We start from the raw sequence: 19,527 nt of genomic DNA on the forward strand, positions 1-19,527 counted from the left end.
ATCATTTCTATCACCAAGGCCATATTTTCCAACTACTTATCCTTCCTCTTTGTTCCCAACCTTAGCATTCCAATCACCGGTAATGATCAATACATTTTGATTGCAACATTTGATCAATTTCAGATTGAAGAAGTTGGTAGAATTCTTCTATTTCATCTTCACTGGCTTTAGTGGTTGGTGTGTAAATTTGAATAATAGTGACATTAACTGGGCTTCCCTGTAGGCACATGGATATTATCCTATCACAGACAGCGTTGTACCTCATGACTGATCTGGATACGTTCTTATTGACAACGAATGCAACACCATTCCTCTTCAGTTTGTCATTCCTGGCACAGTAAACCATTTGATTGTCAGATTCAAAACGGCCAGGCGGCCAATGCCAGTCCAATTCAGCTCATTAATGCCTAAGATATCAATGTTTATGCGTTCCATTTCATTTTTGACAATTTCCAATTTTCCTAGATTCATACTTCATACATTCCATGTTCTGATAATTAATGGATGTTTACAGCTGTTTCTCTTCATTTTGATTTGTGGCCCATCAGCAAATGAAGATCCCGCAGGCTTTTCTACCACGGGCTTTACTCCATTCGTGTCATCACGGTCAACTCTACTTTGAGGAGGCAGCTCTTCCCCAGTCGCATTTTGGTGCCTTCCAATCTGAGGGGCTCATATCCCGACACTATATCTGACAGTGTTTCTCTGCTATTATAAAGTTTTCAGTGACTAAATATTCAGAAGTAGTTCGTCACTCCTTCTTCCTAGTCTGTCTTATCTGGAAGCTCATGTGAAACCTGCTCAGTATGGGTGACCCTGCTGGTATTTAAAACACCCGTGGCATAGCTTCCAGAATCACAGCAACTCACAAGCCACCACAGTACGACAAACTGACAGACGAGTGGTGGAACTCGTACACTTAAAGATGGTTAAAACGCAGCAGGTTTTATGACTCTGAGACCAGAACTAGATGATGCCCAGCTACCAACTACCAACTGCTCTGAAAGGGATCACATTAGATGGTCCTGGATAGAGTGGGAGAGAATGTGGAAGAAAACTCAAAATTATAAAATAAGGCCAGGCTTACTGGTCAGAAAGAAACTGGAGGAACCAGAGACTATGACCCTCGGTCACCCTTCAGGTCTGGAACGTAATTCATTCTTGTGGCCCAATTTTCAACCAAGCGGTGCATAGGTATATATGGGGGTGGGGGAAACACTAATGAGCTATGCTCACCATGTAACAGTCAACCATTCAAGATCAAAAGGGCAACAGTTACTTGGAGACAAGGTTCAGAAGGGTTGAGAAGGAGGGTGGAATGAAAATAGGAACCACAGAGAGGAAATGGGATTACTGCTGTTACATGGCAGGGATTGCAATCATTGACATAAAGCAAAGTGTGTGATTTGTTGGCTGTGAAGCTGATGATCTGCTCTGTAAACTTTCATTCAATTCACAATAAAAAGTTTTTAACAAATGTTAACAACAACAACAAAAATGTCCTGAACATTTGAGGGGAATGAGAATAAGAATACTTTTTAGACATGTTAGCTTTGAGATGTCCATGAGCCAAAATCAAGAGAAGTGCTGAGTCTGGAGTTTAGTGGCGAGGACAGGGCAGATATTTATAGGCAGGGGACTTGATGATTCATTTAAGAATGGAACACATAAACTCAAATTCCTCACCATCGTCATCGACATCGTCATCAAGAACAACTGTGGTAAACACTTTGCACCTATCCCTCACCTAATCCTCATAGTTCTGTGAGGGGGGTGCTCTTATTATTTATATTTATAGAGGAGAACATTGGGACTTAGAAAAGTCCAATGACCTGCCCAAGGGCACACCATTAAGTGACCACTGAAGTTCAAACCCAGATGGCCGACTCCAGGGCCTGTACTCAAATCCCTGCCTGGTGTTTTCACGGGGCCATTCAGGGCAGAGAAAATGGATGAGGCTAGGGCCTCGGACCCAGAAGCCAGGGCAGACCCCTACCGGAGCACAGTGGCCTGGCCCAGAGTGCCCACGGTGATGTCAGCAAGGCCGTCACCACTGATATCGAAGCCACCAGCCAGGGACATGCCGAAGTAGTGGAGTCCTGCAGTCATCTCCGAGGCGCTGATCCTCTGGGAAAGAAGAAACAGCAGGGGTGGCACGTAGGGGAAAGCGAGGTTCTCCTGACTTCATTCAACTCACTACCAACAGCCAAGATCCCAGGTGAGTCCTTCAAACTAGAAGGCTGGGAAGGGCATTTGAAAGGAGCCTTAAAGGACAGGGGTTGGGGTGGGACAGAGAAGGAAAGAGAAGGAGCAGGATGCTCTGGGAGCAGGAGGAAGTCGTGTGCAAGGAGGGCTGGCCTTGACACTGTAGTGGGGTGGAGAGTATTATCCCCGGCTTGTTTAGAAGGGCAGGACCAGAATTACAGTGAATGAAGTAGAGGGTGGAGGCTGGGGAGGTGGTGGGAGGCCAGGGGAGGGCAGTGGAGGAGGTCGGGGTGGAGGGGAGACAGGAAAGTAGAATCGTTGGCACCTGGGGGTGACAGGCAGTGCAGGGTGCGAAAAAGGTCACAGTGTCTTCATTTAGGTTTGTGGTCTAGGTGGTAGAGGGGGAGGGACCCCAAAGGAACAGGGGGTCTGGTGGAGGAGGGGGCAGAGGGTGCTCTTGGTTGGGTGAGAGTAAGATGCCTGAGGTCATCCCAGTGGAGGTGCTCTGGAGAGAAACTGTACTTGCAGGTGGATGAAAGTGCCCATAAAAGATGTTGCAGGACAGACTACCAGTGGAGTCCTGGGGACTGAGTTAAATCACAGAGGAGTTGGGGATGGGAGCCAGCGAAGAGGCAAAAAGATCGGAAGGAGAGACCTGACGCAGGTCCAAGAATACTGAAGAAGAAAGGAGGTACTGGTGAACAACACAAACCACCCTCTTCTTTGAGCACCCCCACCCAAGCCCTGTCAGCTCTTAGCTCTGGGGCTGGCCTAATCTGGGGAGATCAAAGTTCAAAAATAGAAGCAGGAGGGAGTTCAGCCCCATGGATCACCTGTGAGTAGCTGGAGGAGAGGTCTTGCTGGCGTCCATTGTAGATGTATACGCTGCCGAAACTGTTATCACTGTCAGCCCTAAAATCCTCCAGGGGGGCCCCAATGGCCACATCTGTGAGCTTATCCTGACTGATGTCCCCTATAGCTGCCATGGCAAAGCCAAACCGGGCATCTTTGAAACGGGGGAGCCCGCTCAGTGTGCGTACAAAGGAGAAGGAGCCATTCTGTAAAACAAGCAGCCAGCTCAGCCCTCAGGAAAAGGGCCCAGCCCACCCACATCATGACCACCTGGGAGGCACACACTGGACTTGTAGGCTCTGACTGTACAGCAGAGGCTCTAAGGTCAGGTCACATAGCGAACCAGTGGGAAAATTGGGGTCAACCTGCCTTCGTTCAGGACCCAGAGCCCCTTCTGCTCCCTGGGTGAGGGGCACTGACTTGGCATTTAGGAGGCCTTGGTTCCAATCTTGGCTCCATCCACATTTGTTACACAAACTTAAGCAAGTCTCCACATCAGTGGGTCTCAACTTTGTCATCTGTAAAATGGGGTGACTTGCTGTCTCCCATAGTTATTGTGAGAAATGAGTGTGATCGTGGACAAACATGATTGTCAACGGGGAACTACATGGGGTGCTGTCTTCACAGACTGACTTGGGTGAAGAGGAAGGGGAGAGGGGAGGAGAGGAACAGTGGTCCCAGGTTCCAGGACACCACCCTGAACCACCTCCCATACCCATCGGCACTCTGGTGCCACGGTGTGGCCATGGCACACCCAGCTTCCATCAGCTCTGTGCCAGACTAGGGACCTGCAGCCTCAGCAAAGTGCATGACGTGGGAGACGCTCCCACCTGCTTATCCAAGCGGTAGACGTAAACTCTGCCTTCTTCTCCGTGAATGTGATAAAACGGAGCTGCCACCAGCAACAAGTCTGTGGTTCCATCCATGTTGATGTCCACAGGGCACAGCTCGGAGCCAAAATAGGATCCCATCTACAGCCCAGGAGGAGCTCAGCTCACCAGGAGGGCTGGGGAAGGCGTCTCCCCTCCCCTGAATCAGGCTAGACCTCTCTACTCCTGCTCTTCCTGGGCACTCAGATTTGGGTCCTTCCTTCCAGGTCCATTTATCCACCCCCCACCACTGCTCCCCATCCCCACCCAAGGAAACAAGGAGTGTGGGTGAGCAGCCCTGCCCCCAATGAAAGGAAACCAGATGTTTCCAGCTTATAGCAACCCCCATGTGTGTCCAAATAGAAGGGCTCCACAGGGTTCTCAGGGGTCGGAACCGACTCGACTGCACTTAACAACAACAACAGGGTTCTCAGGGCTGATTTCTCAGAAGATCACCAGGCCTTTCCACCAAGGCACCTCTGGGTGGACTGAAACCTCAACCTTTTTGATTGGCAGCAGAGCACACTGGGTGTCTGCAGCACCCAGGAACCCCACAGTGAGGAAATGTGGGCACCTAGGGTTAAGTACAGCAAGGTAGGGATAGGTTTAGGGTTGTTGTTGTTAAGTGCCATCGAGTCGATTCCGACCCATAGCGACCCTGTATAGGGTTTCCGAGGAGCAGCTGGTGAGCTTGAACCACCGACCTTGCAGTTCAAACAACTTTGCAGTCTGACACATTAGCCCACAGTGCCACACCAGGACTCCAGGTTTAGGGTAAGAAGTAGGAATAATTTTAGGTAAAGTTCTAGGATTAACGTTCAGGGTTTAGAGTTTAGAGTCAGGGATAGATTTAAGGTTAGGTTTAAACCTGGGGATCTGCCATGCAGAGCCCAAGCACGGCCACTGAGAACTCCTGAGTTCTGCCCAAGCTGACTCCTGACCACAGTGTGGCCTGGTACCCACATAGCTCTGGGGCCTCAGCATCCCCCATTTATAATGAGGGGAGTCTCCCCCAGCAGGTACCTGCTCTCCCTCCAGTACCGAAAGGAAGGTGGTTCCTGTTTCCACCTTCTGGAGCTCAAACACTGTCCCACGATGTTTGTGCTGTGGAGCCCCGGCCACATAGGAGAGGCCATGGGTCTTGTGCAGCACGGCCACTGAGTAACCTGTGGGGGACCAGGGTGAGCTCCCATCTGATCACGCCCCTTGCCTTCCCAGATGGGACTCTGACGGGATGAGACCATCTTTCTCACCCTTGATGTCAGCCCCCACTCATGTAGTGTCACAAGTCACATGTGAGGCACTGTCACACATGCACACATGCACCCCCCCACACAATATATGAGGACGAAGTAAGGGGACATCCATTCTCTCCCCTGGGCAGCAGCCCACCCATGCCTGCACCCAGGAGGCCATAACCCTCAGCCTTGGGGGTCCCTCACCAGATCCCATCCTGGCACATGGCCTGCCAAGGGCTGCCCCCATGAAGAGGCCTAGCGGTCAGCTTCAGGGTCCTTGTCTAGAACCCAGCCTCACCTAGGTAGCTGTACTGAGCAGTCTTGGCATCCGCTGCACTCTGGTTCAGGAAGCGTCCCTCACCGCTACTCATGTTGTAGACCAGCACACCGCCTGACCAGTTAAAGGCCCCAACGGCACCAAGCAGCACCTGCTCCTACAGGAGACAAGGGGCAGAACCGAAGGTCTTCTGAGAGGAAGGGACAAGGGCCTGAGGTTCGGCAGGCCAGTGCTGTGTACCCTGCAGGTCCTGTGCCCCACTTGGCCAGAGATGCAGACGACACAGTGGGACAGCAAACTGTTCTCCTGCCCCTCTAGTATTAGCACCCCACCCCCAGCACAAAGTTAGTCAGGGGCCCAGAGGTTGAGCATTCAGTAGATAGATAGGGAGGTGGGTGGGTGGGTCGATGGATGGATGGATGGATAGATGGGCAGACTGGCAGGCAGACATAGATAAATGTATGAGCAAGATGGTTATGCCAGTCTCCTTGGGACTTGACACACACGTCAGTGTGTGGTGTCAAGGTGCCAGCTCTCTTCCACATGCACAAACTGTGAGTCCTCCCTACAGCTGTCCCTCCACATCTGGGGGAACAGTCATCCAGTCAGGAGAAGTCAGAAAGTTAACTGCCAAGCCCCCTCAGGTCATATCCTGCTTTTCTAACCTGAACTGAGGGAAACTGTTCAGTCCACGAGCACACAGAAGAAATCCACTGTCTGTGATAAAGATGGCCATTCTTCTATCTCAAAGGCCTAGACATGGGGGAGCTAGGGGCTTCCTTTGACCTACAATGGTTCCTTTAGAGGCATCCCTCGGGGCAGGGTGGAACTCTGCAATGTCAGCCAGGAGTCTCTCGGAAGACCTGGATGTCACTGGGCTCCCCATCTCTCAACCCTCCTCTAAGGGCAAGCTGCCTCCTGCAGCGGTCACATACCTTGTTCAGGATCTGGGCACTGAAGCCAACCTGTGCCAGCTGACAGTGAAGGTCTTCTCCACGTGCACCTGGAAGCACAGAGCAGCCAAGGTGAAGGGAGAAACTAAGCTCAGGAAGGGGCCAGCCTGACCTCCTGGCTTCCAGGAGGAACAGTGGTAGGTGTCATGGGAAGGGTTCCATCTGTTTTAGGAACTTGAGCAGTTCGCTGCCTCTGGGAGGCTGTATTCTTCATTGTTTTGTCTCCAGTACCGGTTCCATTCATTAGAGCCTCCTGGAGACTCTGGGAAGTGAACAGGGCCGGGGGTATTGTTACCTTTTTAGAGATGGAGAAACTGAGGCTCAGAGAAGTGGGCCACATGGAGGGAGGGTGGAAGTGGGACTGAAGAGCGGGGTTTGGGCTTCCTACTGAATTGGAGGGGACTGTCACAGGGCACCCGGATCACTCACCCTCCATGTGGATGATACTTTGCTGCAGTTTGCTCAGCAGCCCGCTCAGCGCTGAGTAGTTGGTCACCTTGAAAGCGTGCTTCTCATCGGGATCCGAGGCGATCAGTTTCAGTTCCTTGTCAGACTTTTCGTTCTCAAACGCTTCCCCTACCTGCACAGAGGTGCCCAGCAGTGTCAGCACCCTGAGGACTGGCTGGCTCCCTCTAGCTCCAAGAACTCTCCAGATCTGGCTTCTAGGGGCCCCCACCACCTGTCTCCTTCCATCCCTGCTCCCTGTTCTCTGCACTCTGGGCTCCAGTTTTACCAACCACACATGCTTTCCTCCCCACACCAGGCTCCTGTTTTATCTCTGCACAAGCTCTTCCCTCTGTCTGCAAAGCCCTTCCCAGCCACAGTTGCCTTAATCCTGTCTGTCCTCCAAGACTAAGCTCAGCACCATCTTCTTCAGGAACCTTCTCTGGTGTCCACTGCCCTCTCCATCCCTACTTGGCTAGTGAGCTGTCAGCACCACTGGGATATGACCTCTCAGTGGGAAGATCCAGAGGGGCCAAGGCATGGAGTTCAAGAGAGCAGCAGTTGGTGAGTGTGAGAAGAACAAGGCTTACAGAGGATGGAAGGCCAGAAGCCCCTACTAGGAGCCCTGGCGCCTCACCATCTGGGGCTATGCCCAGCTCCTGGCTCTTACCCCAATGGCAAAGCGTTCAACACCCTGCATCTCTGGGGAGTTGATGACAGTTGTGAGGTTGAGGGGGTCCATGAATATGTCCCCATCGGTGAGCACCACCATGATCTTGGTTGCTTTCTCTCTGGACCCACGGCTTGGCGTGAAGATGGTATCCCTAGGTAGGCGAGAGTAAATAAGAGGAGACTTTCCCAGAGGGACTCTAGAGAGATTTCATTCACTGGACTGGTTGCAGGATCAGAGAGGATTAAACTCCATGCAACAAATGGGGAAAAAGGTCCAAAGAGTTGTGGTGACATTCCTTGGATCACACAGTGAGGCTGGGTGGAAGTGCGGCAGCAAGACAAGTGTTTCAGTTCCTCACCTGCTTCTAACTGAAAGGTGTGAGATGGCACTAAGTCTACTCCTGTTATGTGCAAGAAGAACAAAGGTAGCAAGGAATAGCAGTGCTATTAACCTTCACGGCCCAGTGGTGCACAGTGAGAGAAAGACGAGGCTGTCCATCCCTATAAAGATGTATGGTCTCGGAAACCCTAAGGAGCAGTTCTCCTCTGTCCTAGAAGGCCTTCACAAAACCCAAGAAGCACGTATTGCTAGTCTCATTTTAAAATGAGGAATTCGAAGCATAGAGAGGTTAGACCACTTGAGCATGTTTACACACAAGAACAAACTGGGACTGGGCCTTGAACCATAGCAGCCTGAACACTGAGCCCAGTGTCGTTAGCACTGTGCTAACATGTGCGTCTCATGAGAGGAAGTCATTGGAAGAATTTGGGGAGGATAGGCCTAGAGGTGTCATCCATCAGCTAAGGCCAAACTGAAAGCCTTTACTGCCCCTCTCAGCCAGGGAAGAGCTAGAACCGTGGTCCACTCCTTTTTTATTTTTTTAAATTGTGGTCAAAATATATATGGCTCAACATTTGTCAGTTCAACATTTTTCATGTACAATTCAGTGACATTGATTACATTCATCATGATGGGCTTCTTAAACAATGACTTCCCCTTTCTCCTCCTCCCCTCTTCCCTAGTAACTACTAAGAGACTCTGATCTCTATACATTTGCTTATTCTAACTGTTTCATAGAAATGGGCCTGAACCCCCCCTCACCCCACCCCTGTCTCTTCATGGCTCCACCTTCTCCAGGTCTGATGACACGAACCCTCTGAGTAGGACCACCAGCCGCCACCCAGCAGGTCATTCCCACTGCCCTCACTCACAGGACATGCTGCATGGCTGAGGCCGTCTTAGTAACACTCTTCACTTGACTGATGTTCTTGACTTTGGCGAGGGTGGCCATCTCGTCCTGGCTGTCCAGAAGATCAAACTCAGTCTGGATTACTCCTCCGTACTGCACCAGGGCAAAGCTGCACTGGAGGGGAGAGGCAAAGCTGGTGAGCAGATTGACAAAGCTGCCATGCCCTCACTACCCTTGGCCCTTGGATGGCTTCTCCTGGAAGCAAGGGAGTAACCCTCTGACTCACATGATCTACAGGCAGGAGGAGCTGCTAAGCCAGAGAAGAATTGTTAAGCAACTAAATGCTGTTGAGTCTGTTCTGACTCATAGCAAACCTATATTGGGTTTCTGAGGAGCAGCTGGTAGATTTGAACCACCGACCTTGTGGTTAGCACTCCATTGCTTATGCTACAATGCCACAACAGAACTCCTCTAAGCAACTGGTGATAGTGGTTAAGTGCCATGGAGTCAGTTCTGACTCATAGCAACCCTGTATAGGGTTTCCGAGAAGTGGCTGGTGGGTTTGAACAGCAGGCCTTGTGGTTAGCAGCCAAGTGCTTATCCTACATCACCACACCTGGATTCCTTCTAAGCAACAGGAGATGGCTCCCCAATGAATCACATATTCCTGTATTGTTGTTGTTTTCAGGTGCTATAGAGTTGGTACCAACTCATAGTGACCTTATGCACAACAGAATGAAACACTGCCTGGTCCTCAGCCAACCTCATAATTGTTGCTACGCCTAAACCTATCGTTGCCACCACTGTATCAATCCATCTCATTAGGGGTCTTGCTCTTTTTCTCCAACCTCCACTTTACCAAACATGAAAGAAATCCTTCTCCAGTGACTGGTCCCTCCTGATAATATGTCTAAAGTATGAGAGACAAAGTCTGGTCATCCTGGATTCCAAGGAACATTCTAGCTGTACTTCTTCCAACAGATCTGTTTGCTCTTTTGGTAGTCCATGCTACTTTCAATATTCTCCTCCAAAACCATAGCTCAAATGAATCAATTCTTCTATGGTCTTCCTAATTCACTGTCCAACTTTCACATGCACATGAGGTTACTGAAAATACCACAGCTTGGGTCAGGCACACCTTAGTCCTCAAGCTGACATCTTTGCTCTTCAACACTTGAAAAAGGTCTTGTGCAGCAGATTTGCTTAATGCAATGCATTGTTTGATTTCTTGACTGCTGCTTCCATGAGTGTTGATGGTGAATCCAAGCAAAATGAAGTCTTTGACAACTTCAATCTTTTCTCCATTTATATGGATGTTGTTTACTGATCCAGTGGTGAGGATTTTTGTTTTGTTTTCAATGAGATACAACCCATACCGAAGGCTGTGGTCTTTGATCTTCATCAGTAAGTATATTAAATCCTCTTCACTTTCAGCAAGCAAGGTTGTATCATCTGCATATTGCAAGTTGTTAATGATGCCACATTTTTCTTCATATAATCCAGCTTCTCAGATTGTTTTTTTGCTCAGCATACAGATTCAATAAGTATGGTGAAAGAATACAATCCTGGTGTACATCTTTCCTAATTTTAAACCATTCCTGGACAATCCCTTTCATATTGATTATGGAACTAACCAATAACTTGCTTTGGCCAATGGGCCATCAGAAAATGTGATGGGATTTGGGAAATGAAAAGTGTGTGTGTACTGGAGTTTCTCTTCTTAAAATGTTGTTGCCATGAAAAACCTGCTGGAGACACTTGGCCCAGATAACATTCAGCACAAATTCTCAGACAAGCAAGCGAGATGATGTTATACCATCCAGCCCCCATCAAGCAACCAGATGCCTGCAGCTGCAGGAGTAACCTCAGACAAGACCAGCAGAAGAACCACCCAGCTGAACCCAGCCCAAAGAGCTGACTACAGACTTGTGAGCAAATAAAATGGTTGTTGTTTGGAAGTAGTCTGTTACATAGCAACAGTTAATGGATAGAATACACATAAAGCCCAGCTCTCAAGATACCCACCTCAAAGCACCTCTCATAGATGTCCTTCATCATGTTGGAGATAAAGTCTTTGGCTTTCTCAAAGTCTGGGATGTTAATGCTTCCTGAGCCATCCAAAATGAAGGCAATCTCAGTGCCTGGGTCAAGACAGGGAGTAGATCAGGAATGGGCATGGGATTTGGGGCAGGAATGAGAAATTTTTAAACTCCTAGCCCTGGTGGTGCAATAGGTTAAGCGTTTGCCAGCTAACTGAAAAGGATGCCAGTTTGAACACAACAACTCTTCAAGAGAAAGACCTGGCTGTCTGCTTCATAAAGAAAATCCTATGGACCAGTTCTACTTTGTCACAAGGGATTGCTATGAGTTGACTCCATAGCACCAAACAACAGAGTTTAGGTTCAGGGAGGAAGTTAGTGAAGCTCCCACGAGAGCTTCACATTTTTTATGTCAACAGCAAAGAGAAAACTACAACTTGTACCCCCCACACCCACTTGCTGTGTGAACCACTCCTACCACTTTGTTTCCCATCTGTAATGGGGGTGGGGCTGGGACTGGCCAGCCCTGTAGAGTCCAGCCCAGAGTTAGCCCTGACAGCTTCTGGGAACAGCCAGCTCTGCCTCTCCTTACCGGCTTCCTCCTCCTCCTCCTCCTCCTCCTCGTCCACCTCCTTCAGTGCCCTGCGCCCCCTGGCTGAGTGCTCATTCCCCTCTGTGTTGCTTTTTCTATTCCAGTAGCAGTCTCCAGCATCCACAGGTGCATCTGGAAGGAGATTTTATCTTAAAAAATCACATACATATGGCAGAGATCAGAGCCCATGTGCACCTCCAAGCAAGCCCACATTTTGCCCAATTTCTTTTATTAAGGACCTGGGACCTGCCTTTCTCTCTAAGTTCTGTGTCTCCTTAGCTTACCTGCAGTAAGCTGGTACCTTCCTTTGGGTACCCAAGGAGTTTTCTTTAGAGCTATCAAAGGTCAGTGAGTGTAGAGAGGGAGAGGGGCTGTGTGCTGATGACTGAGGGGGGGGGGGGTAGGATATACCCTTTGGTTGGTTGATGATGCATGGAGGGGATTGTAACCATGGCAACGAAGCGACATATGATAGGATGAATGTAAAAGTAATGTTCTCTCATGTAAATGATCACATAATTCACAATAAAACATTAGAAAAAAAAAAAAAAGGCCAGTGAGTGTTTAATCCTCACTAAAATTGGAGAAGTAGGTCTGGGTCTGGAATTGGAGGCTGGAGTCCAATAGGTTGCAGTTCCCTGTGAGTTCTGGACTGAGGCTGTGGGGTTTCCGGGTTGTCACTTGAATGCAAACCTGGAGGAGGGAAGACAAGACAGGGGAAATGTTAGGTCCCCTCTAGGCCAGCTTCCTACAGAAGCCACACCATCACCCCCATCCCAGTACTCAGTACCAGGCAGGGGGCTCAGGAACAGCCTGCTCACCCTTCAACAGGGTAGGAGTCAGTACTGGGGTCAAAGCTGAGGTAAGCACCTGAGTCAGTGCTGGGTCACACAGAGGACAGCTCTGGAATTGGTAGCAGGAAGCTAGCTGGGCTCAGTTCTGAGAATAAAATACCAGTCCAGACTAGTGTGAACACCAGGGTCAACAGGGATCAGCACTAGGGGTCATTCCTGGGGTGAGCACCAACTTCCCAGAGGCCCTCCATCTTCCCACCACAGGCAGCATACTCACCAAAACACCATGCTGGTTCCGGACAACTGTCACTCCCTGATGTTTCTTCTTTGGGATGTGAGCATGCTCTGAAATAGTTAAACCCAGATATGGAGTTGAGGGACATTGGGAGGCAACCCTGAAACCTACAGGGCATGGGGCCACCTTGGTCAGCATTCCATGAGGAAGTATCAGGACATTGTGTTATTTCAGCGCCAATGCCATCCGATCACTTGGCTGGCTGTGTATGGAAATCAAGTTCTGTTTAACTCTGCCTCTCACACAGATATGGGTCTACTTTGCAGAGCCAAATAGTTGTCAGTAAATGTTTGACTTGAGTTGGATTGGGTGGGATGACTAGGGTTTGATTAATGAATGATTTAAATTATCTGGTCATTCATTCAAATAACCTTTATTATTGGGCCCTGGTGTACTACTATAGGATAAGCACTGGACTGCTAACCACAAGGTCATCAGTTCAAACCACAAGCTGCTCTCAAAGACCCTATACAGGTCAATATGAGTTGGAACTGACTTGATAACACACAACCACAACATATGCCAAAGGTGCCCTGGTGACACAGTGAGTTAAGCATTGGCTTGCTAATCGAAAGGTCAACCATTCAAGCCTACCAGCTGCACCACAGGAGAAAGATGAGGTAGTGTGCTTCCACAGGAAAACCTCAGAAACCCTATGGATCAGTTCTACTCTGCCCTGGGTTGCTCTCAGTGGGAATCAACTCAACAGCAGTGGGTAATATTAGTATATGCTAGGTCACTTGCTAGACATTAGAATGGCCATAGTTGGATTGGGTGGCGTAACAATGGATTCCACTAAGGGATAAAAAGTTGCGTTGAGATAGGTTGAGTTAGTATTGATAACGAGTATTAAAGGCATTTGACAGAACTGTTGTTTTGATTTGTATCTCTATACTTTGAATCACAAGGGCGGCCCATCAAGCTCACCAGCTGCTCTTTGGAAACCCTATACAGGGTTGCTATGAGTAGGAGCTGATTCAACAACAACAACTTAACAACTCTTCTTCATATGTTTTTTGGCTGTCTGAATGTCTTCTTTGATGAAGTGTCTGCTCATGTCCTCTGGCCATTTATTTATCGGATTATTTGTTGTCTTCTTGTTGATGTGTTGAAATGTTGCATAAATTTTATAAAGAGTAGCCCTTTGTTTGATACGTCATTGCCAAACATTTTTTTCCCAGTTTGTGGGTTCTCCTTTTACTCTTTTTGATATACTTAGTATATACTTTTTAGGAAGTCCCAGTTAATCTATTTTGTCTTCTGCTTGTGTGTTTTCAGTTTCGTTTGCTAGTATATTTATGCCATATATCAGAGCCCTTAGGCTTGTCCCAAGGAACTCTGGTAGCATAGTAGTTACGAGTCAGGCTGCTAACCTCAAGGTCAGCAGTCTGAAACTACCAGCTGATCTGCAGGAGAAAGATGAAGTTTTCTGCTCCCTTAAAGATTTACAGCCTCAGAAGCACTATACAGGGTCACTATGAGTTGGAATTGACTCCATGGCACACAACCACTACCAAGACTGTCCCAATTTTTTCATTGATGATCGTTATAGTTCTAGGTTTACCATTAGGACTTTACTCCACATTGAATTCATTTTTGTATATGGTGTGAGATATAGGTCTTGTTTCAGTCTTCTGCAAATGGATTTCCAGTTTGCCAACACCATTAATTGTAGCAACTATCTCTTCCCCATTAAATGTATTTTGGCCCTTTGTCAAAGATCAACTGACTGTAGGTGGATGGATTTATTTCTGGGTTCTCAATTACTTTCCACTCGCTCATCTATGTGTCTTTTGTTGTACCAGTACCAGGCTGTTTTGACTACTGTGGCCATGTAGTAGATCTTGAGATGGGGAAGTGAGTGGTCTCCTACTTTGTTCTTCTTTCTTAGTAATGCTTTGTTTATCTGGTGTCTCTTTCCTTTCCATATAAAGGTAGAGATTAGTTTTTCCATCTCTTTTAAAGAATGAAGTCAGACTCTGGATTGGGATTGCGTTACATATCAACAGATTGCTTTGCATAGTGTTGACATTTTCACAATGTTAAGCCTTCCTATCCATGAGCATGGCAGGAATTTAGAACTCTTGTTTATACTTGTTCATAAGTGCTGTTAAGTCGGTTCCGACACATAGTAACCCAGTACAGGGTATCCACGGAGCGACGAATGAGTTTGAACCACCGACCTTGTGGCTCAAACTGACATTGGGGTCCTGTACTTATCCTACAGTGGTCACATTACTAACTTGATGTACTGGATCTTTTTCAGTTCATTCACATGTAAATGGTCATGGGGAAGTTCATTTATGAATGGAGGATGCTAAGCAGCTTTACCCTGGAGCATTTTTACTTCTTGCGTCAGGTTGGAACTCCAAATTGATGTTAGGATTGTTAAAAGTATCCCTAAAGCTTTGCCCTGAAAAACAGATTGGGCTAAGATTCAAACTTGTAGACAAGAAAAGGATGAAAGCATTTATAGTTACTGACACAGATTAATGAAGCCCTGTACTGAATATCCCTACAACGTGATGGTACTGAAACAGCTTTACTCTTTACTAATAGATGAGACCCTAATTTATCCAATCTAGTGAAAAGGCTTCATTTGAATTGGGAAAAAGCTCCTACTGGAAGACATCCTTTGTCTTTCAGCCTATGCTAGAGTGGCAAATTTACTTCATACAATTATACTGCTAGGTATTGTCATTCTGATTCAGAGCAAAATGTTTGGTTCTGATGCTATGCTTGAGTCCATTTTTACAGCACTGTGTCAATTACCTCTCTTCTTGTTCGTTGATCCTCTATTTTACCAAACATAGTGTTCTTCTCCAGGGATTGGTTCCTCCTGATAACATGTCCAAAACATGTGTTTTAAAGTCTCACTTTTTTGTAATTTCTAAGGAACATTCTGGTTGTCCTTCTTCCAAGACAGATTATATTTATTCTTCTGGCAGTCCATGATATATTCATTATTCTTAACCAGTATCAGAATTCAAAGGCATCCTCTTTTCTTTGGTCTTCCTTATTCATTGTCCAGTTTTTGCATGCATATGAGGCGACTGAAAATACCATGGCTCCGGTCAGGTACATCTGAGTGCTAAGAGTAACTAGAATCCAATAAAATGGATCTGATAAACAACTCACCCTGATGATAAGGCTCCTAGGTTAAGCAAAGCAAAGATAAAGGGCATGCAGAAGAAAGTACTCTTAAATGTGATCACTGAATTTCTTTATTCTTGATCAAAAGGGAGGAGTGGTATAAGGCATTTGACAGAACTAAGGCCTTTAGCTAAGCTGTGAACCAAACCCACTCCATTCTGTTACAAGACAGCCCATGTAGATCTTCCACTTCTGTAAAAGAAAATTTCTACAGTACCTCTGACCCAGATCTAAGTAAGCTACAGGAAAACGTGGTTTTGCCCACCTTATACTCCAACTCCAAAGCACTCAAAAACAGCAACAATAATGCCATTTACATGTGAGTTTCTGGTTAGAAATGGCCAGTGTAAAGAGAAGATTATTTAACAGGTGTTAGATATAATGTACTATCTGTAACTTTAGTGGCTAAATTAACTCTCAAAAAAATACCCTTAAATCCCCTAGAAAAATTTTTTGGGTCTAATCCCTTTTACAGTACAGACCCTCTGTGTCTATATTTTTACAGTTGTTCCAAGTTAACCAAATCCTGGCACCTAGAACCAACCTTGTAAAGGACGCCAATCCTTACAAAGGTGGTCAACCAAGACCTTGGAACCTGCAACTTAGCAGATGTTAACCAATCAAAAGCAGTCTAGCCATATACTCCCTTACTTGTGGTTTTGTTGTAAGGTGTTATGTGCCGTGGAGTCGGTTCCAACTCATAGCGACCCTGCACAGGGTTTCCGAGGCTCTAAATCTTTACGGGAACAGAAAGCCTCATCTTTCTCCCATGGAGTGGCTGGAGTTCAAATTGGTGGCCTTGCAGCTGGCAGCCCAAGGCTCTTGTATCCCATTTCGATTACTCTTCAAAGGACATAATGTTCAAAGTAGATATTCTTTACTAGTTAAGCTAAACTACTACTTGCTTTTAAGAAGACTACAGAGCATGCTTTTAGTTTAATTTTTTAAAGATTATCTCAAGACAACAGTTTGGGAGGTTCATGGTTCCAGAAACTCTGGATTCCAAAAAATTTTAATATGATGTTCTACATTTCCTCCTTTTGAAAATTAGGATTCTTTTATAGAATCTTTGGGCAAAATGCTCAGTAGTGGATCTATAGGATTTTCCGTGGTTGATTTTGCCGAAGCACATTACTAGGCTTTTCTTCCATGGCATTTCTGAATGGTCTTGAGCCACCAACCTTTTGGTTCGCAGCAGAGAGCTTTAACCATTTACACCACACAGGTACCCCAACTAAAGCACTTAAATTCCCTGCATTGTGGTGTCTTTTGGGGGTAAAATGGCATAGTTGTGAGGATTACGTGTGAATGAAGCAGTTAGCAGAGCGGCAGGCACATGGTAAGCACTCGGTACATTTTAGGTATCATTTTACTGTGAGGATTGGGTCAGGAGAGTTGGCTGGGATTAAGATTGGGTTGGGATGGATTCTCATGGGTGGTCTTGGAGTCTACAGTGGGGTGGATACAGTAGGCATGTGTGGGATTGGAAGGGTTTGGTTTGGGACAAGTGGGCTTCCTGGAAAGGAGGGCCTAGAGCACCTACCCCAGAGCCCAGCTGACTTACCTACTGTCTGACAGGAGATTTCATTCAGGTTGAAGGAACACCGATGGAGGGGCCCTGCTGACTCATTCGTCATAGGGCTGGTGACGAGGAGCCTGAGTGGAAGGGTGAACAGAAGATTTGAACTGGCTGGTAACTCCCTTCCCATGCCTGCCTCCCCAGGCACAGTCTTCCCATCCCAGACCTACAGCTCCCTGACTGCCAGGGAGGAAATCTAGGCCTGGAAAAAACAAGCAGATCCCCAGCCCAGCACTGCACACAGTGCACTATGGGAAAGGCTCAACCTCTACCTCTGCACAGCTCCAGGCAAGAAATGGTTAACTGCAACCTCTCTCTGCCTGTCTACCCACCCTGATAGAGACAGAGGCATGGGTGAGGGTGGTATTGGTGGTAAATATTCTCTACTCTCTTGGAGTTTTGCTGTGGCACTGTAGAGTAAGCCCAGAACAACTAACTGCAAGGTCGGCAGTTCAAACCCACCCTGCTCCTTGAAAACCATATAGCAGGTCACTATGAGTCTGAAATGATGCAACAGCAGTTAGCAACAACAATTCTCTTGCTCGGGTAGGTGTGGGAGAGGAAGGAAGGCACCCTGCCTGCCCCACTTGGCTTCAGTAATGGTATTTCCTCTCCTCTGGGTCCCTCAGAGCTGGAGGTCTGACAGTGGCCACCTTGGCCCGATTAAGGTAGCCTTAGGAGATGTGGTTCCCAACTGCAAACCTCTTGCTTCCCACCCTCAACCAAATTCAGGAAAACAACGGAGAGTCCAGTCAGCCTAAATATTCTCACTATCCATGCTGCCCAAAGAAGACTGGGCTGCCATGAGGCAGAGTGAACTCCCAATCCTAGGAGGTATAAGTAGGGGATGGAGGGGTTATGGATTGAAGTATGTCACCCAAAGATATGTATTGACTTCCTGGCCTTTGTACCTATGGAAATAGAGTTTTTACTTTGCTATGTTAATACGGTCATACTGGTATAGGATGGATCCTAATCACTTCCTAGTTATAAACAGACCGGAATAGATACAGACATACACAGAGGATAGAGACCATGTAAGGACTGTCCACAAGCCAAGGGCGCAGACAAGGAGGAAATCAACATGGCTAAACTCTTGGTTTGGACTTTCATACTGTAGAACTATGAGGAAACCATTTCTGTTTCTGAAGCCGTCCACTTGTGGAATTTGTTACAGCAGCACTAGGAAGTGAAGACAGTGGAGAAGGAGACCTAAGGGTTAGCTTTGGTAACAATAAACCCAGTTAAAGACATTTATGTAGAGGGAAGTAGAAGGACCTTACAAAAGTGAAGCTCATGATTAAGCTATGTTTTTCAAAGAGCATGTTGTGGTTCCCATGATTTGGAAGGCAGACTAGAGAGCACAGATTTGGGACAGGAATGAGGTCATCTTAACTTCTTTACCTCCCATCACTCTAAAAAAATTTTCAATTATGAAGGATATCATTCATTTATCTCCACGGTTGACAGAGTATCAACAAAGTCTACTCCAGTGTGTGTATGCCCCACCAAGCTTAATGCACCCCAAGCCATCTTCCACTCTTGGAAATTCTTGTGCCAGAACCAATGTCCTCATCTTTCTCCACCTCTTAGCAGCCCTGGACACAGATGACCATTTCTCCTCCTTGAAACAATGTCTTCGCCTTGATTTGCCCTCTTTGATTTATTTCCTCTCAGACTCCTTTGTAGGCTCCTTTACTGCCTGACCTCTAAATGTCACTGAATCCTGGAACTCGGTCCTCTTTCTTGTCAGCAGACTCTCCCTAGCTGTCTCCTTAATCCCATGGCTTCCATACGCCTGTAAATGCTGACAGGCTCACCTTTACAGCTAGCTCACCTTTACAGCTATGGTCCTATTGTCTTTCCATCAGATGGAGACCTTCATAGCTATTGTCAGCAGAACAATGGCCCCTCAAAGGTGCCTGTGACCTAATCCCAGAACCTGTGAATGTGTTACACCCTACATGGCAGAAGGGACTTTGCAGATGTAATTAAGGATCTTGAGATGGGAAGATTAGAAACCTTCTCACCTTCTCTAGGCAGCCCTGCCCCACAACCCAATTCCTGGGCTGTATCTTCATGTTACTTTGCTTTTTTTCCTTCTCAGAACTTGCACCCATTTGACAGTATTATGTTTACTTGTTTAGTTACTCAGTGTCTGTCTCCCCGACTAGAATGCAACTACTCCAGGGACCTTGCCTCTCTGGTTCCTCATTTTATTCCTAGGGACTTGGTAAATATTTATGGGACGACTTGAATGAAGCTCAGACACAGCTGAGGGGGTTGACATGGGACTGCAGGCAGAGGGCCTGTTGCAGACTTGACAGCTGAGCCTCCAAATTAGGTCGCCTCTTCAGCAACCCTGCCTTCCCACC

At 47.1% G+C, this 19,527-nt stretch overlaps 1 protein-coding gene across 1 annotated transcript in view; it reads right to left on the bottom strand.

The window, feature by feature from the left end:
• The window catches only part of ITGAE (integrin, alpha E (antigen CD103, human mucosal lymphocyte antigen 1; alpha polypeptide)), a 96,670-nt gene that overhangs the window by 38,954 nt on the left and 38,189 nt on the right, over positions 1-19,527 (bottom strand). Inside the window, exons 4-17 of the mRNA XM_006863472.1 lie at positions 17,138-17,229; positions 12,403-12,470; positions 11,907-12,024; positions 11,332-11,478; positions 10,726-10,841; positions 8,723-8,874; positions 7,509-7,662; positions 6,824-6,974; positions 6,377-6,444; positions 5,463-5,598; positions 4,950-5,092; positions 3,888-4,028; positions 3,039-3,263; positions 1,997-2,127 (exon numbers count right to left, since the gene is read on the bottom strand). Coding sequence (XP_006863534.1) covers positions 1,997-2,127; positions 3,039-3,263; positions 3,888-4,028; positions 4,950-5,092; positions 5,463-5,598; positions 6,377-6,444; positions 6,824-6,974; positions 7,509-7,662; positions 8,723-8,874; positions 10,726-10,841; positions 11,332-11,478; positions 11,907-12,024; positions 12,403-12,470; positions 17,138-17,229 — 1,842 coding nt within the window. The remainder of the gene's footprint in view (positions 1-1,996; positions 2,128-3,038; positions 3,264-3,887; positions 4,029-4,949; positions 5,093-5,462; positions 5,599-6,376; positions 6,445-6,823; positions 6,975-7,508; positions 7,663-8,722; positions 8,875-10,725; positions 10,842-11,331; positions 11,479-11,906; positions 12,025-12,402; positions 12,471-17,137; positions 17,230-19,527) is intronic.

The sequence above is a fragment of the Chrysochloris asiatica genome, unplaced genomic scaffold, assembly GCF_000296735.1.
Source record: "Chrysochloris asiatica unplaced genomic scaffold, ChrAsi1.0 scaffold00054, whole genome shotgun sequence".
NCBI lineage: Eukaryota > Metazoa > Chordata > Mammalia > Afrosoricida > Chrysochloridae > Chrysochloris > Chrysochloris asiatica.